This window comes from Apteryx mantelli, chromosome 7 (genome assembly GCF_036417845.1).
Source record: "Apteryx mantelli isolate bAptMan1 chromosome 7, bAptMan1.hap1, whole genome shotgun sequence".
Lineage (NCBI taxonomy): Eukaryota > Metazoa > Chordata > Aves > Apterygiformes > Apterygidae > Apteryx > Apteryx mantelli.
The window spans coordinates 41,944,028-41,970,852 of NC_089984.1; the positions used below are offsets into that span (position 1 = coordinate 41,944,028).

A 26,825-nucleotide genomic window follows, 5' to 3' on the forward strand; every position below is an offset into this window, starting at 1 on the left:
GAAACAACTGCTGACTATCTAATTTCCAAAGGTGCAGAAAACTGGGACCTGTTTTTGTCCAGAATGCTTGAAAAAATGAAGCCTGAGAGGCCATATCTGGAAATAGCTCAGGCATCAGCACTGCATTTTAAGAGAATGAAGGTGCTCCAAATCGCCTATTCATTTTAGCCAATGAAACTTCAATGCAAAAATTTGCCAGTTGTATCTGAAGAAGGGAAAAGAAACTAGGAGTCTCCTTTCTCTTCAGAATGCTTTCTTAAGCATGCTATAGCCATACTTGCTTTTACTTATTCTCCTTAGTCCCATAAATCCTGTATTTTTGGCTGCACAGTGACCAACAAGAGAGGAAGAGAGTGAACCAGGTCCTTTTTTTGGAGGTAGAAGATGTGAGTTTGAGTTCTCCCTTGTTCAGACCCTACAGAAGACTTAAGGATGAATGTGTAGGTTTTCAGTTGCACATCCCAATATCACACAGGAACCTAAAAAAAATTTCTTTTCTATAAAAATGGAGATAGGGTTGCTTTTGTTAATTCCAGTATAAGCAGTTGTCCTATGGACAAAATGTCAGTTAGCAGTAGCGAGAGTAACATAACTTACTCTAGAAGGTAGAAGCTCAAGTGAAATGAATGTTTCCAGACCCAACGAGCTGTTGATTTCAAGGAACTATGACAATTTATCTTCCTCATTGACATCATTCCTTCCCACTAAAAAGCAATCTCTTTGGTTTTAACCTTCCAAACGTTATTACTGCTTTCCATCTTTTCAAAACAACTTTTTATGGTCTCATAAGAGATATGAGCCTTGTAGAATTAAACTGAATTTGCTATTAGATAACATTTTTAGACATTTCAGCTGTTCTATACAATACCTTATGTTAATGAATTCATTAAGCATAGAGAACATCACAGACATTAGATATTAAACAGGAGATAAAATCCAGCTTTCTTTGATATTTAAATAGGTGTTCAAATACTACAGACCTCTTAGCATATAAAGTTATGTCATTACACATTATTTCATATGTGTCATGTTTTAATAGCAGTTATTTAAAATTAGACAAGCACCATAGTATGGAGGGGGTTTTGATCTATTATTTAAATGATGGCTTCATTTGTAAGTACTTTTGAGAGAGAGAGAAAGGCACATGCACACACACAGTTTTAAAGTAGATCCTACAAACACAATAAGGTAAGGGGAGATCCTAAAGCTAGCCACCAGAGGACTCCTTTCTGCTGCAGACTCCCTCCCACCCAAATCTTCTGCCCATGGCAAACGCCCAGGACAATCAGGAGGACGGGGCAAACTGGAGGTCACCTTGGGCTCCTGGAAGAGGCGCGGACACTTGCAGGCCAAACACAGGCAACACATTAAAGCGCTTCGTATAGGTCACCAGTCCCAGGATGATAGGGCACATCTTTTTTTAGCAGTACTGAAAGGATTTAGCTAAAAAGGTAGAGTTTTTTTCTATTATACAGTATTGAAATGGGAAGTTTGCTTCAGAAGAAACTAGATGTCTGACAACTCATACTTATTTTTTCTAGCCTATTTTTCACTCTCTTGCTCCTCTTTTATAGTTTTAATCCCTAGAGCATCAATAAAGTAGAGCACGGAACTGGGCCATGTAGTTATACATGACATCAAAGCTCTTGCTGTCTGTTCATGGTCAGTGATTTAAAAACAAGCCTGGATTTTGCCTATAGCTTTTGGCATGTTCTTTACAAGGTAGCTTTCACACTTCCAATAAATAACTCTGAATGTCACACTAGTGATTAATTTAATTGATGTGTAGCAGCAGCGGTTTGTTGTGCTACAATAGAATTTCCAGGATTATTGAAAAGAAAGTCTTTCCAAGTAAATGCTTAAACTTCACACACAAATGCCTTAGGTTTATTTTAATTTGGCCCTGGGGATAATGCAAATTCCCAGAACGCATTCAAGTAACATTACTTCAGGTGCCTAGACTGGATTGCCACAGCCCCAGCTGAGATTTGACCTCTCCCATTAAACTGAAGGTGAGAATTTAACTACTAGAAATATTCAAAAAGGCAGATTTATAATACCGAATGTGGGACTTCAGGGCAGAAAGCAGTGATGAAACAAATGGTTGGATGGTTCTGAAAAATACTTTCTGCAAAAGAACAACATGTAATGGCTTTATACAGTATACACTGTCATGGCTTGATATTTTTGCAGTCACAAAACTGCCAAATAAAACATTAGTAGCAGTTACTTTTACTTTGACAAATGTACAGTCAGAGAAGTTTTTTCTTGTTGAGAGGTCTATTGTGACTTTCATTTCTGTGTTCTGGGGGTGAAGCAATACCAACCAATTCATCAGTCTCGACAGTATTCTAACTATACGCTGGAGTTATCTGCATTGCAAAAAGTTCTATGGGAACTGTACTCAGACGACTGTTTTTCCTGTTGGAAACCAGGCAGCCAAGGAAAGTAGCTAGAATCACTTTCAATTAGCCTCTGGCTCATCGTTTGCTCTGTTTCCTTTTAGGCCACTACCTCATTAATAAAATTTGCTGGATTGCTGAGAGTTTAGGTTTCGCAATCAGCTACTTAGAAGTTGAGGTTGTTCCAATGCTGACTACAGTAAAAGTAAAAAAGCAACAAATAGCAGCGAGAGGGATGCAAAGGCCAGGTCAGGTTTGGTCCCAGGCTAAAGACAACCAGGGCAGCCGTCAGACTGTGCCTGCCAGCAGCTGCCAGTGCTGAAGGAAATCGTAGATAAGAAGCCCAACCAGAACGCTCTGTGTTTAAATTTGTCACACAAAACATAACTTCCTCAGCAAGCGATAAGCAAATAAAGATAAATGGTCCACCCTGCCGCCCAAAATACCTTGCTGAAGGTCAGTTGCCTACCAGTTTCTGGTTAGATAAAAGGCACTGGCTGACCTGGCTTGAAATGCCAGGACAGTACTGCATCAAAATGACGCTTCATTTAGTTCCCAATGGGATTTTACAATCAACTTTTGTTTTAAGCAGTTAGTTACATTCTGATTTTCTCCTCCAAAAAACCTTGGGATTGTTTTTTAAGTAGATCAGGAGCAGAATGGGCTTTTGAGAGGGTCACTTCATAGAGAGGAGGATCAATTTGTGAAGAGCATATTTTGGGTGAGGCAGCAAAATATTTTTCAAAAAATCAAACAAAACAGACAAAAGGGAATATCAAACCCAAATGGTTATACAGAAAAATAACTCATGATACTTATTTAGGGACATTTTGTGCTTTCCCCAGTACAAGCTCCTGTCCTGTTTGTGTGTATCCTGCAACACAACTCATGATACGCTGTACCCTATGGAATGGAAGAAGCATACACAGTTATTCCAAACAGCTGATGCTGTGATCAGTGTGACCAGCTTGATTTAAAGACCGGAAAGGAGCACAATGATTATACAGTCTGATCTTTCTCTAACACAGGCCACAGAATTTCATCAGGTAACTTCAAGCCCATAACTTCTTGCAGGGCCACAAAAAGAGAGACACGTACTATGTAAAGAGTACACGGGTCAGACCAAATGAAAGAGTGATTTGCTCTGCATTCAGCCACAACACTGCCACTGCCCCAAGACAGTAAGGCCCTACTGGGAGTTGGGCAGGGCCACCACCTGCCATACTGCAGGTATTTACTTGGCCTCAGAGGGGTTTGGGACAGGGATGAGCCTGTACATCAGGTGAGCAGACCAAACGACAGCATCGTAACGGGAGGAGGCTCAGAGGAGGGCAGGACCCCCATGAGGAGAAAGCTTCATCACCCAGGAGAGATTTGGGAAGCCACTCTCTGAAGAAGGCAGATGAAGAAGCTGTCCACTGTGAGAAGCAGTTGAAGAAGCATTAAGAAGCAGCAGCTTATGGAAATACCAGTCTGCAAGACTTGGGTTCTACAGGAAAACAAGCTAGCCCTGCAAAAACTGGAAAGGATATATAGCTGGGGGACAGGCTCAGATTGATTTAACTTAACGTCTGTACTACCTGGTCTCTTAATAAATCAGGACTCCAGGACAGGAGTATCTGATTTGCAGGCAGCATAGCTCATTTTTTTCTTCTTTTAGGAGATCCAGAGGAAAAACAACTAAGGCATTAACAGTGCCAGAAATCAGACCGCATTCCCACAGCATTCCTGCCTTCCTGGTGTGTGTTGATACAGTGTATGCTACAAGATAAGCACTGAGGAATAAAAAGAGCTTTCTCCCCATGTCATATAAATAATTTCAGACAAACGGAAGTGGAATTCTGTCAAAAAATTTCCTAAATATAGAATAACAAATGTATCATTTATTCTAGCTTCTCCTTCCTTCTTCACAGAGCTTGGACAAAGAAAATAAGCTAATTAGTATCAACACTGCATGTAATCATTATTTCAAGCTGTGAGAAAAGAATGGATCCAGCCAAGATCTGTCTCTTTGGGGTCCTTATAGGGCAAACAAAAGCTTTCACTCACAGGAATGAAAGGCTTCTAACAAATCTAATGAAATCCATAGGTATCCTCACGAAATCCTGGTCTTATTGAAGTCAATGGGAGCTTTCCTATTGATTTCAATGGAGCCTGGATTTCACATCTAATGTTGGTCTGCTGCCAGGAGGATGTCAATGATGAACACAATTTCCATGCTATGTTAAAAGAAGCCAGAAAGGCTCCCTAGGACACCAAAGTTATTCCACCTCTTTATTTTCAATGACTTTACACTAAAATAGGTGGTGGCTTATCTTCATCTCAGCACCGCGGCTGTGTCATACAGTTTTAAAAAGCTGAAATGGAACCTACTTGCGTTTCTGCCATGAGAATCCTGCAGTAAATGCATATGGGGCTCTATAATACACTATGACATTAGGAAATCAAAAGACTCACTTTGCAAGAATCAATTGTTAGGGTAAAATGGACATCTCTTCTCTCAGAATTTTAAACATTTTGTACATCTATCCCAGACACAAAAGACTCTGCGATTCCCATGACAACTGTGGCAAATGCAGCTGTAGGCATCATTTAATTACAATGATTCAGACTTCCAAGTCAACATCAGTTCCTTAAGTGCTTCAGGGCATACAACACACGTCCAAAAAGAAGCATTCATGTGACCTTAAGAATATGCCCTTTAAGGTATGTTTCCATTTATATACTAGGAATTTGGAATTTATTAACACCAATTAAAAATGGGCATTGTGTGCTTAATTCTCCATGCACTGCATTACAGATTTGTCCCTGCAGGTTGAAACATTTTTCTGATGAAACAGAAAGCTAAGACAAAGGGAAATGTCCTTATATGATTTGTTCTCATGAGTCACAGCAATGGCAGTACTGCAGGAGAAAAACGTCCCTTACAGAGCTATATTTTATATGGATATTACACTGAGAAGACAAAACGCAGCTGGACTCTCACATACCAGCATCCAAGCCAGTAAAACCATACTCATTCTGGATACATCATACAGTAGAAAACATGACTTGTCCTTAAGTATCTGCTGTAAATAATCAGAACAGAAGTAAAAGGTGTTTTCATTTGAGAAGTCACCTCTCCTTGTCAGCTTCACTTACAGAAAATGCAGGTTGTAAATCTGTATGAGTTCTCCTCTGGAATACACCAAAAAAGCAAAATAATTTCTTTTCTAACAGCACATCTATTGAAATGTAAAAGACTAAACTAAAATAAAAACCAAAAAATATTTTTTAAATACCTGCCCCATTGCTGTGAGTGTTACTTGTTAGCAGTGATCCACTCTTACTTTAACCAACGCTACTAACTCTTGAATGCTGATCTTTCTTACTACAGCAATTAAATATATCTGTAATGTATAGAGATTATTAATAAAAAGGGATGCCGGATGCCCTACTGACATGGGGCTACTTGGAGTTAACTGAAAGACTGACGTAATTCTATATTCTTGTGGCTGTTTCCTACTAAAGGAAGAACCAGAGTGCTGTGTGCTAAATTACTAGGGCATAGGGATATGTTGCTTAAGTTTTTTTATATAAGCAGTTGCACTGCTGGCACAACAGACCTAGCTCTGTCACAAGCAATTTATTACATCAGTATATCAAGTTTATTAAAAAAAAAAAAAAAAAAAGACAACAAAGCAGTCTGTCTGTGCAGAGCTCAGCTCAGACCGGTTTGGAAGCATAAACAGCTTCAGAGTTTAATTACAAACTGTTTACATCTTAAAGATAATTTCATTTTCTTCAAATTGTAACAGAGGTAATTCCAGAGAGTTCTGCTGACTCCACAGTTTAATGTCTCTAAGCTGCCAGACTGAAAAAAGCAACATAAGGTCTGCACAACTGAAAACAAACCGAGAGGGGTCAGGAAATACAGTGCTAACTAATAATGGTTTGATTATCTAATGTTTAACAGCTCTGAAACTACGAGGTACTGTGAGATGTCTAGCGAGGAGAAAGGAGAACCAGTCTGTGTAAATTAAAAAGTCCTTTCCCAAACTATTCCTCATCTCTATCCCATTCTTAGCATGACCTTTTGACAACTTTTTTTTTTTTTTTAACCTTATGCAGTGTCGAATAAGTGTTTTTCACTTCAAACTGAGTTCAGTACCAAAGCCAAGATGCTGATTTCATGGCACATCTGACTGGCTCCTGAAGCCAGCCTGGTGCAAAGCTCTGAGGGGTGTGTTTTCACAGCCCAGTTCGGTAGACTCCAGAAGTTCAAAACCTGAATAGCCAAAATCAAGCTCTCCCTGTACCCTGCTTCCTTGAGATCCCTTTTCAAAAAAAGTGGAATTGCCATTGAAACTAATACTTAACAGGGAGTTAATTAATACTTAACAGAGAGCTGAGCCTACTGAGCAGAATTGTTCTCCAAAAGACATCAGCTGCCCATCTATCATGCAAGTATCTATGCAATATCTATGCATTATAAAAATCATCATTACTATTACTAGCCTTCTTTTGACCTGCAGTCCTAAATCTCATTAATGGTAATGGGTGATATGCGAGGGAAGAACAGATCTTCAGCACTATCAAAGGCCAAAAATTGCTTAATACATTAAGGTCAGGGTGCAGTTCCCCCCGATGCTGCCCTTGTTGGTGAAGACAGATGAAGAAGCTGCTGAGTGTCTCCTCATTCTGCCCCAGTCTTGCTGTTCGCCCACTTCTCCCTTGCATCAGGATAATTGTTTGTGAGCCTGAACTGCAAAATAGGTCACTAAATAATCCTCATTAAATATAACCTTCTGCCTCTACAAGTCTTATTCTTAACTGGGATGACTTCTGTGATCTTGGTTGTCATGTAGCCACACAAGATGTTCTGATTCACTGGAGGAGGACGCAAACTGCAGCCTGGGAACAGACAGATTGGGATTCAGAACTTAGGCCAATTTCTCTGCCAAAACCAGTATTTCATGGAGTATGCTGTGGGTGTAATTTGATAATTAGAAATATCTGATGGCTTTTAGATAGAGACCAGGTACACAGCTACATAATTCACATGACTGTGACCTAACATTTAGTTTTACTTTAGCAGAAAGAACAAACACCTAATCCAAACTGTGACACTTGCAATGTCTCTGGGGAGAATTTTCAGGATCACCCCTGGGCCGCAGCAGCTTGGCGCAGAGGATGCCCACAGGTTGCTGCACTCTTGCAGTGCTGGCTGTATGCGAGGGCTAAAGCTTCTGCTAAGCCTTACGGTGGGCAGGAACACTTGAGAAATCTTAAAAGACTGAGCACTCCAGAATCCAAATCAGACCATGTAAGTTATGAAAATTAAAACACAAAAATACAACTTTCAACAACATGAAACCACAGGAGAAACTGGGTAACTGGGAGAAGAGGAGAAGGCAAATAAATAGCTATTTTATATGGCTCTGATAATATACTTGCTACCACAGAGGGTTGTCAATAGAGGGTAGTCAACGCAACCAGTTCTTCTTTACCAGCAGAAACAGATGCTATAAATGACATAAACTGAAGAGTAATTCACTTCCCATTGGCTACTGAAGCTAAAACATGAAAAGAAAGCATGAAATGTCACCGTTTCTTAGTGGCAGGTAGCTGCTTCTCCCAAATCAGAGACCGCTACATTTTCGGAACAGTTTAGCTTCCTGTTGAGAACTGGCTTATAACATGCAACAAGGAACAAATGATTCCTATCATAATCCTTGGGTGCTTGGGCAGTTAATGGAATGAAACCATCGACCGGGTTATCACTAGTGGGGCAAGTAGGAATGCTCACATTTAAAATACCTTTTCTGCAATTCACAGTCTTGCTTGGTGTCACTTTCTAGCCACTCATGAAGAAAAGTTATAGACATCTGGTATTATTACTAGGGAAAAAAACCTTGTGTTTCCACTTAAATATTTTATTTAGCCTTAATTGTAACTAATGTTCAGTGCAGAATATCTAATTCTTCCTAGAGGGAATTAAAATATAGTATGTACTGATGTTCTTTTTCAGCAGCAACTAAAAGAAGCCCTCCTGGTGACTCCTCCCATCTTTAAATTTTCCCCCTCTTCCCCAACTTACATTGAGCAAATTAGTTTAATTTGTGACTGTCACTAAACTGATTCTTTACAGATGCTTTTTTTTTCTTTTTGCTCTCACTCTCATTCACAAATCTGCTGCTTCCCATTGGGTATATTTTTTAATTCTAATCATAAAGGTTTTAATTTTATTTAAAAACATACTGATAACAGCAGTTAATTTCCAGATTTGTTAAAAAACAAAAAATCCCCAAAGTTCAATAGTAAATGAACCAGTATTTTTCTATCTACCTTGTACAATTTCTACTGTAGGCTCTTTCTGTGTTCTTAATTGTTCTCTTCCTCCAAATCCTGCTTCCAAAAATTCAGTAATTAAAGTGAAATAGTGTACTGAAAGGCAATTACTCAAAATTAGCTGTTATTTTCTATTGAGAGGCACAGTTCCATAAAAATCCTCTATAACAATGATCAATAGCTCAGAGGTTAAAGAATGGATTCCATTTCTCCTTTTTCTTCACTTGCTTATGATCGCTAAACAAGAACCCTGGTCCCATAGGTATAACAAAGCCCCAAACTATCCTGCTGCACAGGCAACACCCAGGTATTTCCACCAGCATGAAGTCGGAGTCCAAACTCCACTGCCCTGTAACATATGCAGTCATATTTATTTGGGGAAATTGAATTTAAAACCTGACCAAATCAAAAAGACCTACTGATTTCAAATTCTAGCTGTGAAAACAGAAATGATAACACAAGATTTATGGAATGAAAAAAGGCTGTCAGGCAAATTTGAAAGGCTGTCAGGCAAATAGCTGTGGCCAAGCCCTCTCTCACATGCAGGGTTTTGCTGTTGACAAAGCGCACAGATTTATACCAGTTGCATCCATGTCTTGAAACAATAGTTCATACAGTATTTATCTTTTCATAAGGATTTGTTATTTTCAATTACTGTGCATTTATTTTATCTCTTCTTTTTCATGGTCTTTGAAGAGAACAATTTACAACCAAGGTAGAAGTAAGAGGGGAAGTGGACTCATCATGTCAGAACGTGACCTGCTGCCAGACTGTACATGACGTGCGGTAGGACTTGGGAGACCAGTCACAAAGTGGTGGCAGTGTTTAGAGTTCAAGCTTAGACATGTGAAGGCATGTCCTTGCAGAGATAGTCATCGTTCCTCAGTACGACCCTATCTTTTACCTAGCTACTATTGTAATTGTTGGCAGGAACAAGCTGCAAGTTGGTTCACATTTTCCATTGGTATCTTCAGTGCAATGGGGCAAATGGGGTCTGCTGAATGGAGCTGTAAAAGCCCCATTTGATCTGCAGGTGTAAAGACAGCTTTCAGATTTTGGTTAAGACATGCACCCTTCCAGGCCAGTGAGGTATTTCATCTCACAATTACATGGGTAGCAAAGGACATAGGATGTGGTTAACAGGGCAGAACCAGAGAAAAATCTCTATCATTCCCATAGCTGGATGCAGAAGGGACTGGAGGAGAGACTGGAGAGCAGCTCTTTTCCAGTCATCCTGTTTTCTATCAGCATGGTGAAAACCCGTCTGTAGAAGTGCAAAGCTGCTGCATGAAAGCAAAGAGCGGTGAAATAAATGGCTCTACCTTAGGAGCCTGCTGCATTCCAATTACCTGTGGCTTAGATGATTCAGCAACAAGAATTCTCCTGATCGTGGTAAGGGCAACACATTTCTGTGAGGTGATGGGGAAAGATGCTTTCCTTATAGCAAGCCAACAGGACTCTGGAACCCCACTGGAAAGGGGGGCACATATGAATGTGCTTGGTAAAACTAGCTATCATTAGTGGACTCTTGTGCTCTTGTTAACACCTAAATGAGGGGAAAAAATGGAAAGTCATCCAGGAGTATTTTTTGTTAGAGGGAAGAACACATTTACAGTATGCTCAGCTTCACTGAAGATTAGTTAGCTGTGTAAGTCCCCCATGTATATATTAGAAGAGCATGCTTTTGACAAGCGTACAGATACATGGGTGATGTGAAGTACAAAGGCTTGGGTTTACAGGAGAGGAGAAAGCTAACTAAAAAAGTTTTGCTCCCCTTAAGGCTGGCTAGAAATTTCAAGCATGTATGAAGCTTAAAAGCTTCCAATGACTTTGACAAACTCACCTGGTTTCAAACACCATGGAGATAGGCGTGCACAATTTTGATGAAGGAACACATTAAAAGCACATTTCCAAAATTATTAAATAGACAAGCACTGTCAATCAGCATAATTTTGCTCTGCAGGTTGTGTTAAAATCTTTTAGTTGCAGTAATGTAAATCCAGAGTAATGCCTCAGGTTTCACTAGAACTATTTGGGATTTATCTAGCTGTCAGGAATCTCCTAGTAGTAGAAACTTCAGGGAGGTACTTAGAAAACAAGTGGAGTACTGAAATGGCCTCACTGACTCTCAGCTTAGTCCCTTTGTTTTCAGATGCTGCAGTCTCAGTAGAAGATCTATAAATTTCTCTAAGATTCCTTATACTCTTCTTCTTCACTTGGAACAGTTTATGGTCAAAACAACTAAAAGAAGTGAAAGAATATCATTAAAACATATGCATCAAAAAGGGGAACAATGCCTTAGTAGTAAATACTTTCTTGTTGACACTATTTTTATAACAAAAAGCCAAACTTCTATTGTGGGTTTTGTGTGATTTCCCTAACAGATACTTGAATCTCACACAGAACTGAACTGCCACAAATTCTCTTTTGGGTTTTATATGCATAGCTCTGTGTTATACAGAATATATTTTGCTAAAGCTTTGGGTCTTTAAAGCACTTCTTGCTCACACAAAAGTGGTACACATCTTGCTGGTATCTTTTAAGAGTAAAAGCTATAGGAAGCTCATTAAAGGATAGATCCAACAGAGTTTAAATTCCACTGATCCCAGGAGATTGTTTCCACCAAGAAGTAATTTCCAAGACAAGTTTTGAATGTTAACCCCTTCAAAGACTGAAATGTAAGAACTGAAGGAAGATGGCAATAATTAATGAAATCACTTCTAAGGAAAAAAACCTTCAAACATTCCCCTTTGCTGCAGAACCACACAAGTGACCCCAAAGTTGAGTTTGCAGAAGCCTTTCTGTTATAACTCAGCCATTTCCTATTCTTTTTAGTACTCAGATAAAGTCTTCTCAGGGGCTCATACATTTTACACCAGCTTCAGCCCAAGAATGTTTTCCCCGACTCTTGCACTTGTTAAATCTTGCTTAAACCAACAGACATTAGAAGGGCACAGTGTGGGTGCCAATGAGTATACTGAGAGATGAGGCTGCCTCTCCAAGCCAAATGCACTTAACTTCCCTGAGATATTCTTTGTTTTTCCTATTTTAAGAATGTTTCCCAGGTAGAGAATATTCCTTTAGTCAGGCACTTACTTCCAGAGCTGAAAACATTTTGGTGTTCCTTGAATAATGGTGCTTAAAGGAATACGCCCATCTGTCAGATGTTGAGTAAATATTCAAACTGTTAATTTTCAATTGGTAAAATGCAGTCTGGCTTAAGGCATAAAGTATGCTCCTGGAATACTTATTACAGATTGACAACACGGTATGAAGGTAAAGCCTAAGGCTACAAACCTGATGTTAAAATTTCCATTCATAAATCAATAGTCACTGCAAACCAGCCTCCTCTGTTTTGTGAATGCCACAACACTTCCTCAGGCATAAGTTGTATATAAAATTTGGTAAGATCTGAAGAGCATTATGAAGCTGAAGTATACCTGACAGCCACTTCTCAAAACCATCACACCCATGGAGTGCTGGTGTTGTGCACAGCACTGCTGAAGAAAGCACACCCTTGAATCTGTAAGGTGCTACAGAAACCCTGGAATAAAGTGAGCTGAGTTGCTTGGATTCATTTATGAGGAATACGTTAAGCAGGTGTAACCATTCTCTCTGCCCATGCTCTGAGCCAACCAACAGCCAGAGACCAAACTGGAATGCCAGGTGCCAGAAGATGGCTTCAGATAAACCCAAAGGACTATGGTGCAGAAGGCAGAACTACAGAAGAGCCATCTATCCTCACGTTAGAGATATCTTCACAAGATGAGTTCAGAAAGTGTCTAGAAATTTCTACCCTGACAGCATCTCAGAAGGTTGCATGCATCCTTCAGGAGCTCAGATCCTGGACCTGTCTGACCACTGCATAGAAGACACCACATCACCTCTCTCAGAGCTCTGTTTCCAATTTCAGTTTGTTTTCACAGTGTACGTAATAGCCCTGATGTGCTGCAGAATGTAATTCCACAGGGATATTTATTACCTATTGTTTTAGAAAAGCCAAGCTATTTTTCTTTTCCAAAGTATAGAAATCACTCTCATTCTCCTCCAAACATTCAAATCTCTTTTCATTGTTTGTCCCCTAACTTGCTGTGCTTGGCCTCTGGCCAGAATCCTTTTTTCTGCCTTGAAGGAGGGTGACAGCAGGCCTTTGAAGAAATGCCAAAGCTGCTGTTTGGCTGACCAGCAGGGAGCTCTCCAGCACAACGCTCCCTGGCCTCTCCCGGTCTGCTATCCTTTCCCAGAAACATGCAGTCCCGGAGCTAGCAGAGACTGAGCTGATCACAAATCCCTGAAGAAGAGATTCTTAAGCAATGGATAAAGTTTAAGCACACACAGAGAATGCTAGACCTGGAAGAGACATCAGAAGATCATCTAAGCCCATCCGTTTGCTCCAAGGCAGATCCAGCTGTACCTACAAGACATTGCTGACAGATATTTGTCCAACTGGTTCCTACCAGTCTCCAGTCACATTTCTGCAGGCAATCCATTCCAATACAACATTTACTGTCAGAAAGCTTTGCTAAACCTAATCTCTCTTACTTTAATTTAATCCCATTGTTTCTTGTCTGAATATGAACATGGAGAACTCGTTCATTATACAGTCCATTTTCTAATAGTATTTTAAAATGTAGCGAAGCAGGCTGTAATTAGTTATCCTGGTCATGACACATCCTAAAAAAGTGACTGTACTTTTCACGTCTATAAAACACCAGGCCTCTCCATTGACACAGGGCCTTTATTTTCAAAAAAGTAACCACTCAGCACTGACTCATAGAGAAGAAGATCAACTGCTGATCCGCTGCCGTTATTTCCCGTATTTCTTCTGTCTTTTCTCAGAAGATATTCCTCCAGTCACTGAACAGCCCTAACCCCAGTTAGCTTACAGACTTGATTTGCTCACATGCTAATACCGCTTCACGCTTGTAATGAATGGTGAAATGCAGAAGTTTGTGCAAAACTGAAAACCCTCTCTGCACAAGGCAAAGGCTTTACAGAGGATCTAATAATATATTTCCTCCATTACTTTATTTCCTACATATTCATCTTAGACTTGGCCTTAGGACCTTGCTCATTTCCTATTATGACTACGATATTCAGTTGGCAAGACAAGAGAAGGTGAAATTCTGATTCAACACTGGCAGTGTCATTTGATTCAAAAAAAAAATTAACAACCAGTTGCTTATGGCATTTTTGTCTCTCGCACTGGTAACGTAGAAATAGAAAAGTACAATGGTACATGTTTTGCTCTGATAACAAGTTTAATTGTTTCAGCCTGAGGGAGATGACTTCAAGGAGATTTGACAGGTCTTGAAAAGGTTTTTCTCCCTTAAATGTTCCTGAGACACAAAACAAAACCTAAGAATCAACTATAACCTGCCAGCGTTTACCTTGCACTTACCCAGTAGAGGGGTTCATGATGCAACCCCCTTTCTCCGTAGATGCTCTGCAGTTACAGCCCCTCTCCAATGTATCATGATTCATTCCAAAATTGTGACCCAGTTCGTGAGCCAGGGTAACTGCTGCACCTAGAGGGTTTTCTGAATGATCCTTAAAAAAATAAAAAAATAGTGAAGTCAGCTTAAAAAAGTGGTTAAAAATACACATTGCCCTTCTAAGGTCCCATTGCCTATCCTTCAAAACGCTTTATAAACTTACCAGCTGTGGTTATATTGTTGTTAAATGCACAAAATTTTAAATTCATTAAATCAAACCATTTTAAAATTTATGTATACCAGGTACAGACTGGGAATTTCAAAGCAGCCTATCAGTCCTGGCCACCTTGTTCCCCTAGACATTTGACACCATTGGGCAGCTTTGAACATCCTGGTCATCTCTATTTAGGGCCTGAAATTGTCCCCAGCTTCTACTTTTCCCCTGCCCAGTGACACCCCAAAATTCAGGAGACATGGCAGTAGCAGAAAACAGTAGTCCAGGTGTGGAGTGTTGGGAAGGGTGATACTCTGTGGAGAGCATGAGGGAGATGGGGGAAAAGTTCGAGAGAAGATCCTTCATGTCAAGAGGTAAATTGCAAATGAAGCAAGAGACTTCATTTGGACTATTTAATTCTCATCACACTGTTTCTTTAATATCAGAAATTCCAAGAAGAATTCAAAATTCTTGTGTGAAAAACCAAGGACCTTTGAGAACCTTATTTTTAAAATGAAAAGACAAAGCAAGATGAAATTCTAGATAGCCTCTTGTTAACTCCTATGAATATTCTAAACGTTGCAAATGTCCAATTTGAAATAATCACATTAATCCTTGTTGAAATGCTGGTTTTTAGACACATATTTCTGAGAAATTCACTGCATGGTTTGATTACAGACTGCTGATCAGACCGATGTTTTGGACTGATCACAAGTAAGAGACCTTTCCACATTGTTCACTTTCCTTAAGGGAAAAAATTCCCACTGCATTCATATAAAAGCTTCCCCAGAAGGCATCATCATGAAATATAAATGTATGATCCACTATATAACAGTCAGTAAATGGAATTACTAGGTACAGCTGCCTCCTCTAAAAGCATATATGAATATATTCAGCTTAAATAACTCCTCTAGTATCAGCTACGCCAGTCTTCACACTGAATTTAAGAGAAAGGTAAAAACATCTAAAACATTAGCTATATATAAATCAAACCCTTAATACATGCTTTGGTTTAGGTTTAAGAGTTTCTTCTTTCAGCTGGATGTGCTAAATTTTTTAGTAAATCAATTCTCAAATAGAAAACAAAATCAAAAAGAAAATAGAGTCAAATTCTGAAAACAAGAAACTACTCCTTCTGTATTTGGAATGAACTCAAAAGAATTTTATCTTTTAACAAAGGGTCTTTTTTTAGGTCTTCCTGAATTTAAAAACTGAATTAAAAAAATAGTTGTGACTAATAAAATATAACTCTGTATGCAAATGTAAGATGCCTGTTTGATAAAAGAAACTGTACAAATTGTCTTAGTAAAAAAATCTAACAGCAAACACATGCAGCAAAATAATCTGTAATAACCAATAATCCATAATAACCAAGAAAATATATATTCCTGCATGATGCCTACATACGGAGATGTCTCATCTAGATACTAGTCTCATTCAAATTGATTTACCTTTCTGCTTATGGTAATTTATTAAATATTTAGAGAATTCAGTGTAATTGAACCTGATGTCATAAAAAGAGTACAACTTCTTGCTCAACTGGAAAACAACCCAGGACTGAGTATTAGGAAAACAATGATATAATGTCCATCTAATTTACCAGAGAAGAACAGGAGTGATGCCTTTAAATTAGGGCTCTGTGATCAAGAAATGCCTTTAAAACTTGAACCATCTAGACAGACAACAAACTGAGTTCAGTTTTTCTTCATCTTGCCAGTCCCTTTTCTGCGTACCGCACAGAGATTCCACTTACTTGAACACCTCCAAAGCTGGCAATTAAAAATGAAGAAAAGAATGCACACAGTCCACTCTAGAATTAGAGCAATAAATGCTCTGAAATGTAATTTGTGTCTTGAATAGGCAAACAATTATTGCAAGACATGCGGTTCTCATTATTTGCTCAGATCCACTTGGAATGCTATTTTATCAGTTTCTAGAGTGGGTTTTTAAAACAAGGAATGTGATGTCTCAGCAAAAGAGGTTATTTGAAGACAGCATAAATGAAGACTATCAAACAAACAGTAACATGTCCCATTTGATATTGAGACTACTTAAGTACTACAAGTACTAAAGAAATGAATAGCAATGCGACTTTGATGATTGATTCCACTAAGGTCTTTCAAAGTTAATTTGAGTAGTAAAAGTCATACTAAACAGTTTCACAACCACTGAATAGGCAGCCATCAACTGTTAAGACATCCTAAGCTGTTGCACAAAACACACAGCTGCTTCATTTCACTGAGATTCAGTTCTGACCTTAAAAATAAAATACTGTCACCTGCAGCTAGAAGAGACTAATGCCCCCATCCTGGAACGTCCCGTGCAGGTTCACTCAGTTGTAGCAATCCAGCTTTTCTAAAATCCACTTCCCTGTAATTTAAGCAATTCACTGCAATGTTTGTGCCTCAGTCCCAACCCTTGTCATTTAGCCTAGCATCCCCCTAACCTCAACAGGGAATTCGCATGGCTGAGAACACTGCACTACATCATAGCAAATTAGCAATATTTTACTTCTAAATCCATGAATTTAGTGGGAAATCTTTTGAAATAGAAGAATGAAGGCTGAAGCCTATTTCAAAGAGTTGTTTTATGCTATCATTTGTTTTGTCTCCCTACAACAACAGAGCTATCACAATGAAGCAAAATGATAATGCTCTTGACACACCAAAAACGTCTCGTATGCAGAGACCCACTCTCCCCGCCTGGAGTTCCTGTTAGTGTTAGTGGGAGACAGGGGTCTCCTATACCGCTGAGAGATTCAGCCCTGCAGAAAAGCAGGCAGGGGGCAGGCATTCAGAGAGGCATGGTGGAAGAATTTAGATATAGTAGATTTGAGTACCTGCAAAAACAGTCAGGAAAATCAGATCATACAAGGACAATCCTTTCCAATTTTACATTCAAAAGTTATTTCTCATGCAATGATTCCATTGCCTCTACATTCAGGACTGAAAGTGCAGGAGTTCTTTGGGAATGAGTGTTTGGCATGGGATGGGTAAAACGTAGGTCAAATTACAAGGAAGGCTAAATGTTCAATTGCCCAGTGTTGAGATGTCTGAGCACCAAAACCTCCCAGGTTAGAACGCATTCACTATTTCATTTGCATGTATTGCAATTTTAGAGCTTTCTTCTTCTGTATGTACAGGTTTGTATCAAGACTCTTTTGCATACAACTCAATTAGCTTTTGTTATTTTGTGGGGGAGAGGTTGGACTGAGCTGCCCATTTGGGTTTTGGGGTGTTTGTTTGGGTTTGGTTCTTTTTGAGGATTTAGCTAAGGAACTGGAAAGCATTTCTCCTTACATTGTGCAAGCCTCAAAAGTTTCAGTGCACTGAGGTGAGAGTCTCTGAGAAACACGGCGCTTCCCCGAATGACTAAAGCTGCAGTCTGGCCCACAATTCTTTACACACTCCCTGGATTTCTCATGGACCTATAAATCAGTGTCTCCTCCATCAGAGCCCTGAAAGCACTTTAAAGAAATGCTGATTCTTGTTTTCTTGTTACTGGAATGAAACAGTTTTTGCTGTTTGTTTAAAGTGTCAGCTTCCAGAGTGTAGAGGACTGACTTTGCAGTAAAATACACTGTAACACATTTTGAAGGTTATGGTCTAAATTAAAAGGACAAAAAAATCTTAATTAAGGGCATCCCTGACTGCTGATAAAGCCAAAGCAGGGACTGATGTCTTGATGGAGAAAGGGATAAAACAGGGGCTGTCTGCCTGATATATGCCCTTGTCAAGATTCAGAAGTGCTGCAGGAGACTCCTAAAGGTTTTTCCTTCCTCTTTTCCTTCCTTTCTTCCTTTCCTTTTGCACCTATCCCCCAGGTACTTAGCAAAAAAAAAAAAAAAAAAAAAAAAAGCTGTAACAGCTTTTCTAATGCTACCAAGAGATGAGATCTTTGTCTCTTCTACAATTTTGATGTGACTTTCTCCACCAGCTCACCTGGTAAGATCTTCTAGTCTGGACCATCTATCCATCATTTTCCACAAATGCGTACACCATCCCAGCTTGGCTTCTTGCCAACCTGTCTGGGACACCATGGGGTAGCCCTGCATTGTGGAGCAACCTCAGCATGCACGCTAGTTAAGAAGGAAAGAAAAACAAGGGCTTCAAATGGCTGTATCTCTGGAATTAGCCTGTTATGAGGATTGTCTTGGGGCAAAAACCTTATTGTCCTGGGCTCCAGGTTAGCACCATGATGCTTTGAAGAACTAGGAATCAGACAGCATGCAACCTCTAAGAGCACTGTGCATTCCTGAGTCCCTGAACCTTGTCTATCGAGGGATCTGCTGTGGAAGTGTCCAGCAGAGCTGGAGAGAATCACCAAATCAGCTAAGGTGGATAAAGTCTAGACAGAACTGTAGAAAACATAAAAGTGCTGAAAACCAGGTGCCTTCCTGTGAACTCAGAAATAGAGAAAATCTGAGAGGTTCTTACCGCTTCCTGGCATTGTGCTCTGAAGCTGAGAGTCATGGCTACCAAGCTCTGAGGTCACCAGCTTAGCCTGTTAGCAGCCTAACAGCTCTGAGACTCCACACTTAATTTCATTTAAAGTATTTGAATTGGAAAGCTTAGTTTATTCAAAACTTCTCCCCCACCCTTCCTTGCCCAAAACATTGTTCAAAATTCAGAAATTTTATACATTTTTCCAGAAATAAAGTATTTCAGAACCACTATCAGATATTGGCTAAGATGCTTACTTGTATGTTCATTGTGTCTAGAATCTAACAGTAATACTCTTTGAGAGAGAGATGCAAGTAGAACAAATGCTGCCACTGTTTGTGCTCGTTTTCTGGCAATATAATAAAACCACTCTGCTGCAAAGACACAAAATAAAGCCTTACACAGGAAACTGTAAATGCAGAACAAAATCAATATAATAAGAGATTCAGTACAGACTGATGTTGCATGTTACACTAGTATACTCAGGTGCATAACAAATACGTGGTTCTCACCTTTCACAGTACCTCTACACCTCATTTATTGATAACTAGGAGTAGTTTCATTCACTTTGAGGATTCTTGCAAATAGGTCATGCTATATTTTAATGCAAGATTTTGTTTTGTTCACTATGGAAACTATGATTTAAAACATTTACAAGCAAGCTGCATGTAGATATAGGTAAGGCTGAGACTGAAAAAGGGACAGAAGAGGCTGATGTTCTGGTATGGAATTCACTATTACAGCCCTTGAGAACATGTTGCATCGGTTGGCCAGTTTCGACTTTTGTGCTTTTAACACTTACCATGACAACCCCGCCAGACTGCTCTGCAGTGCACATGCTCATTATGGGCGCCATGCCAATGGTAGTCCCTTGGAAGTACACCCCACTGCAGGAGGGCAGTAAAGGAAAAGAACCACAGAATCACCATTTAATGTCAAGAGAGAGCCCTACTATTTTCAGTCTTGTATTTTTGCCAGTCTCAAACAAAGATCCCATTTCAAATGTGTCAGCTCCGGACATTTGCAAGTTGAAAACAATGAAAAGCATGGATTAGTCATGCAGACTTGCCAAAGTGACAATGACAGCATTCCTGCTACTTGAAAGATGCATTTGATCACCATCCTCCAGATTTACTGCTGTAACAGGACTCTTTTTTCCTTTCTTTTTTCCCTGACTGAAGTTGGGAATACAAATACAAACATAAAAAATGTCTCTAGATCAGGGAAGAGTTATTTTATGCAGTGGGAAGTCTATATACTACTTATTATAATAGTCTGCCTACAATAAAATTATTCTAAACAAAGCGTTAATAGACATGCAGAGTAATCAAATATCTTGTGATAGACAATATGAAAGGGCTCACTCTATTCTCACACAGAAAATGTAAGAATATCTGTGCAATGAGCAAAGAGAGCACCTTCCAGTTACTAATACATAAAGTATGTTTACCTGTATAGTATAAAGAATGGTTTATTGATCATAATGATGTCTGGTTCAAGAAAGAGGTGCTTCTCTCACTTGTGTTTTTTTAAGAGTACTCTTACTTTGAGCATGTTTACTCAATTATTTTAATCGAGGAAACAGCAACAGGGTGAAAGATATATAACATTTAAACTTTAAATTACAAATACAAATGAATTGACCAATTTAGACTCCATTTTAAAGTTCACTGAGGTCTTCCTACTAACTGATCAGCTTCAGATAAAGCTCTACTTCACAGGGAGGGCAGGACTACCTCTTTCAGTAACAGTTTAAATTTAGACTAGCTTAAATTGGTTGAGAATTCATACCCAAAATATTTATCAGGTTATAATCTATCCACAATTCTATGAGACTTGTATAGAGGGAAGGCCTATAAGTAACAGAGCTATTGCAGAGCTATGAAAGGAAATTCATCTGTACCATCCGCCCATGCTGCTGAAGGGCCCTGCAAAGTACCCTTATGTTTGCAGAATGGAAAGACAAAGCAGTGCCTTCAATCCTCAGGAGCACAGATGTTCACCACGACAGCTTAACAGCTGAACAAGAATTCAGTACAGCTATTCTCGAATCACTGAAATCCCAGCCAATATTAAATATACGGTCAACTATACCTTATTAGCTGTGCATTGTCATGGGGTTTACGAGGTAGTAGTTTTAGCTTTCTCCAGTCCAGAAACTCATGGAGGCTAGTGAAAGGGTCTTGAGAAATAGAGCACTTATCCATGTCGTTCCATACTTCCACGCCAACCAGGGCTACTCGAATATTTAGTGGCCTATAGAACTAGTGAGGAAAAAATACATGCTAAGACCTGTTTTAGAACACATTAGATTAGAAAATGTCAACAGAGGCATAATGTGCATATAAACCCCTTTTGCAGAGGCCTAACAGTCCCTTTCAAGAGTCTCCCTTTTGCCTCTTCTAGGGCAAAAATGAGCACCTTATAGGACTGGACTCAGACAATCTATGATCTATGATGTAGAGAAAACATTGGTTAAGTTCTGACCTAACTAAATATCATAAGGCATTCAAAGACATCCATATACATGTGACTTCTCTATGTCTCATCTAGGTTTGATATCTTTCTTCAAGACCAAAAGTTGCAACTACCTTAATACGCCCTCCACTTTCTGCATAAACTTATTGCTATCGCAGATGACTCACTCCACAATTTCCCCCTGTTACTAGCATCACTGCAAGTCAAGAGGTAGAAGCAGAAGTATTACTGTATTCTGCTGCAGTCGTGGTTCAGAATAGTTGCTGAAAATTAAATCAGCGTCACCGAGTTTTGCTCAAAGCAGATTTAAAACAAGTAATCATAGAACTGTTGGCTACATAAACTATTATCACCTTAGTAAATGCCACCGTTGCTACAAGAGGGGAGCTGGGGCAGAGTTAACAATGGAGCAGTGATAACAATTTTACGCTAAGACTAATGTGAAGAAGGACTCAAGAATCAATCAAGTACCGATTTGGCTGATAGTCTGAGAAAAGTATGTATTAGATCTTTGCCTTGTGCATTACAGTCGTTTGGACAGAACTGTCATTTACTGAGCATAAACTGAGCATAAAACATAAATATATTGTAACATGCAAAATTAATTTTGAACAGGTAACATATAAACACCCTTCCTCCAGTAATAAGTCAGCAAGACAATTACAGAAGAAGCGGAGGTCTATTCAGCATCCTGTTTTTAATCAAGAATGCTTCTCCTTGAGTTACTGTCCTTGAAGCATCAATGGGTAAGTTCTCAGTTAAATTAGACTCTCTCAGTTATAATTTCATTACTGGAGTCCTCATTTTTCTGACCATACAGCACAGCAAAAGAAAACTTTAATCTCTTCAAAAAACACTGTAGTGCCTTTCACCTAGAGGACTCAGAGTTTACCGTATATTGTCAATAAATTACTTCACATACAAAAAGCCAGGGCATGTCCCTTTCCTTATCTCCACAGGCAAAACACTGCTGCTCTCACCCAGCCATAAACTCCTGCTTCCCTAAGTACAGCATGTTTTAAATTCTGCTATGTTCCTTGGGCTATATAGCTTATTGACCGTGTCTTTATATGTTTCTCCTTTGTTGACTTACAACTGGAACACCTCTTGATACCGCAAATGACTTTTTTTTCTCCAAATTCTTCCTCAGAACAAGCCTCTTCCCAGGTTATTAAAATCTTAGGGCTAAATTGTGCAGCTCCTTAGGAACAGTGCCTCCACAAATATACGTATTCCATATAGTTACTGAGCACTGTTTAGAGCACAGGAGAGCTCACAGCTTAGGATGTTGAAAGACATGTCAAAAGTTTAAGTTTACATTCTTGGGTTTATTGGTTGGAGAGAAACATTATCCTGAAATACTGGAGTATTAGGAAAGCAGCAGATGTGTTAGCGCCTCAAATAAGGCAGCAGAAAATATGAGACACTGTTTTTGGTGGGCCTATCACAGGCAGTGGAGGTGAACAGCGAACAGTGGCCAGGCTCTCAAATACACATTTTGACACCAGCACAAAGTCATCTGGGTGGATAAAGAGATGCGGCAAAGCCAGTGCCAGGAGCTGGGAAAGCTGCTGATTTGAGTAGGGCCAGATGCACTGGAAGGGGATGCTGGGAAGATAAACCACATCGCCCGCACCGCCTTCCTCCTCTACCAGCACAGCCGCATACAGCATGGCACTGAACAAGCAATCGTGGGGAAACCACACACCTCTCTGCACTTTTTGCGAACAAACAGTTTTGTGTCCATGGAGTACTACTGGAATGATGGGTCTGCAATGGTGCTGGGTAACCTAAAAATACTGTAGTAAAGGCAAAACTGTCCAAGACAGCAAACTTTCTCAGCAGGCACGACAACAGTACATCTGGCCCAATCTTTAGCAAGTACCTTCGCCTAAATTAATTCTTTGGAAGTTCTTTTGTGCTTACAAAGGAATTTTTTCAGGACTAAGCTAAGGTCTGTTTTCAGTTACAGAACTCTTGCTCCTCCTTGCTATTGCTCTCCTTACTATTAGGCTGGGCTCTGCCACAGAACATCTGAGCTGATTCATAGCTGATCTAGTAAAAAAAGAAATACTGGAAACGTAGGACTTATTTTTACCAGCAAACCTCAGTGACAAGCTCTTTTTCTCTCCGTGAAAGTGTAATTTTTAAGTTCTAGAATCTGTTTTAATTTACTAGTGAAAGTGACATAGATTTCACAGGAATATCCTTCAGGAAGTGTAGTAAGGCTTTAAAAAGTGAAATAATTCTAATGTTCTTACCTTATCAACATAGTTTGCAATTTCTATCAGCCTCTGCTTAATTTTTTCTACGTCCTTGCCTTGTCTCTGAAACTTAGAATGCAAAAGATCAATATGCTGCAGCACTAATATAGTAATATTTCCCCCCAGCAGCTACCTTACTTTTCCAGCACTGTCACTGATGTTTGGGGATTACAAAGGGCAACCAAAGGCCAACAGCAAACTCCTGTTGACCTTCATGGGACTATATCAGCCTTACAGTTATCTGAATAGGGCCGCCCACTGCTTAGCGCTCGTCAGGTAAGAAGCATTACTTTTGAGAACCACGTGTTATTATCTGAAGCACATTATTTGCAGCACCACGAAAACTAAACTAAGCCACCCGTTTCCCACCTGTACTTCCCATACCTTTTATTTTAAAGTTTCTTACCTCGCGATTATCTGCCACAATAACAAGCTCCACATACTTTGTCGTCTTCAGAGTCTCCCTCTTGTACTGACAAAAAAGATGAAAATAGCAGTTTGTTTTTGCAGTAAGTCATCCTTGGAATCAGCTTTGCCTCAGTCCAAGACAGTGTTTGCAAAAGCAGATACACATCATCTCAGATTTCCAAAGGTTTCACTACATACATACATTTTATTGTTTTCCTTTTCCTCATGAAAGTCATCCTTTTATCTACCAGAACAGAAACAGATAATGTGGTGCTCTCAAAACAACCCAGATTTGATCAGAGCAAGTAGGAAAGTGGTGCAAAGTCTCTCACAACCTTCTAGCTTTCCGCAGTTAAAATGTTTGGGTTATCCTTTCCTCCTAGGGGAATATCATCTGCGGTAGAAAGACCCTTGCTCTTCTCTGGGTACATTTAGAGAAATGACAATACAACGTTTAGCAAACATTCCACAAAATAGACAAACTGGCTGCTAAGAAAAATGAGGGATAAAGGTATACTGAGTGAAGCAGGGGGAGAGCAATTGGGCAGCTGATAAATTACATAGGAAAAAAACCCAAGAATAACTGCAGGAAAAAACAGAAAGAACTGCTAGTGTCTCAGGAAGCAAACTGTAATGCTCTCAAAATAAAAAGCATACATTTAATCCTGCATCCGCATCTTCATATACAACAGTATGTCATGATACTTGCAGTTCTAAATGCAGATCTAATCATAATGCTTATCTGCAAAAAGATCACTACAGAAAATTAAATGATTTTGTAACAGTACTAATCATACGACTGCTCCTCTGCTATTCTAAACTGAAGTGACCTATTAATGTTTGCAAAGGTTCTCTGATTTATGCCAGCTGAGCATCTCTTCTACCGCTTCTCCCTTGTTTCTGGAATAAGACAGGTGGTGAAAAGAGCTCTCAGCAGTTTATCTGACCTTCATGCCAGAGCTTAAGGGTTTTAAGCAGATGTATGACTTACTAAGTAACTATGATGTCTTGAACTAACTCTCTATAACCTAAAACATGACTGAAGCTTTCCAGTGCAAACCGTATGTTCCAAGGCAAGCTGTACATTTCCCAAGGCATTTTCCTAAGAAGCTAAGTCAGTACTGCACCTCACAGCCAGACCTTCCAGCCCGACTGCAGCAAGCCTTCCTCACATCACCAACGCGTTCCTCTTTGTTACCCACCGATTCGCAATTCAGAATGTTTCACAAGAAGCGTTAAGTTTAGAGGGACGTGACAAACGCAGCCTTCCGCAACTCTAACTTTCCAGCATTACAAATCTCCTATTTAGGAGTGCTATACAGTTTTGAAACTGAAAAATAAATTCAGTTTGGACAGTATTTCTGAACTGAGGAAGCAGCAGAAGATATCATTAATGAACTAAACATCGATGGTATAAACACTTTGTTGGATTACACTTATTCCGAGGCCTGACAAAGGAGCTCGGGTGGATAGTCTCGCAATTTCTTCCAGCATTAGGATTCTCTGTCACCTTCTTTGCTGTACTGGAGGCAGCTGTCACCGCGATGGGGAGACGGTGTGCGCGTAGGCTTGGCACAGGCGCCCGTGCCTTGTCTGCCGCACGGGGCAGCAGCCGTGCGAAGCAGCACGCCGGGCTGCGAACCAGCACACATTCCCTCCTGCTGCTCCTGCAAGAGCAGCAGGTTCAATAGAAAGCGCCTGCCATGTCGCAGTCTAGTGCATCCGAGGCTACCGGGGCTTTTCTGTCAGAGCTCAGTTTACCCCCGCAAAATGCATTGGACACAAGCGAGACGCCACATAAGGGAAGCACAAAAATGGCCACGTGGGTTTTGTTTGTGACAGAACTGGTTTCTCAGACGCTGCAGCTCCAGTGCAGACCAGAAATCTCTCATGTGGTCCTGATCAGAGAAGCACCTCCAAGATGCCTCTAGCCTTCTTCCAGCTGAAGAGTAAAAGATCAGACACGATAACCCAGGTATGAAGATATGAGAAGAGCTCTGTTACATCAGTCAGTTTGCACCGTTTACTTTTAACCAAAAGTAAATTCGCCTGGACTGCAGAGATTTAGCCTAAGAGAAACTGGCTAGCGTGGTATAATCATATGAGCCTCTGGTGACTGATTAGCATAACAAATCCATTCCTGTGATTTGCCCAAAGGCTATGTGTGTTCTTTGGATACAATATTTATTTATAAAATGTACCTAATTATCACTTCTTTCAGCTTGCTTTCTGCAGCCAACTGCATCACTGCACAATCCATTTCCTGATTTAATCATTCGGAATTAAAACGGAGAGTCAATAATACAGCCATGACAGACAGACATGAATGGAAAAAAATATACTTTGTTCCATTTGCTGCTGTCTTCCTCCCCCACTTCTGCCATGCCTGATCCTACTGCAAAGCTGCTGCCCCATCCTCATGTAGTCCTTCCTCATGTTCCCTTGCTTGGGAATTGGTACAGCTTGGATTCCCGGCACCATGCCGCAGCTTCTCTCTTTCTCCATGATCCGCTGACCACACACGACTGACCAGCCTGATCTGTAGCTCTCCAACACCACCAAAATGACTATTTTATGTGGCTGGAAAGACGTACTGTAGGGGCTGTCTTACACACCAGACTTCTGCTATATTATCTGACTTGGCCAATTATACCTCGTGTTTGGATCTGGGAAGCTGAGAGGGTCTCTGCTGTTTGTTCCATCGTCCATCCATACTTAAATCTAAACCAAAGGCTAGTCTAACCTTGTGATATACTGATCTAATGTTTCAGCTCAGCTCAATAAGCATTGGGTGCAGCTGAGTGAAGGGTCAGAGAAAAAAGAAAAAGCCCTCCAAAACCCTCCAAGAAACC

At 39.9% G+C, this 26,825-nt stretch overlaps 1 protein-coding gene across 4 annotated transcripts in view; it reads right to left on the reverse strand.

Annotated features, from left to right (window-relative positions):
• Positions 1 to 26,825, reverse strand: part of ADAM12 (ADAM metallopeptidase domain 12) — a 197,094-nt gene that overhangs the window by 44,473 nt on the left and 125,796 nt on the right. For all 4 annotated transcript variants that reach the window (XR_010884767.1, XM_067300374.1, XM_067300376.1 and 1 more), the window contains exons 7-11: positions 23,972 to 24,037; positions 23,563 to 23,634; positions 20,918 to 21,087; positions 19,626 to 19,710; positions 14,134 to 14,282 (exon numbers count right to left, since the gene is read on the reverse strand). Coding sequence is in view for 3 of the 4 variants with exons in the window: in XM_067300374.1 (XP_067156475.1) it covers positions 14,134 to 14,282; positions 19,626 to 19,710; positions 20,918 to 21,087; positions 23,563 to 23,634; positions 23,972 to 24,037 (542 nt within the window). In the remaining variant the exon portion in view is untranslated. The remainder of the gene's footprint in view (positions 1 to 14,133; positions 14,283 to 19,625; positions 19,711 to 20,917; positions 21,088 to 23,562; positions 23,635 to 23,971; positions 24,038 to 26,825) is intronic.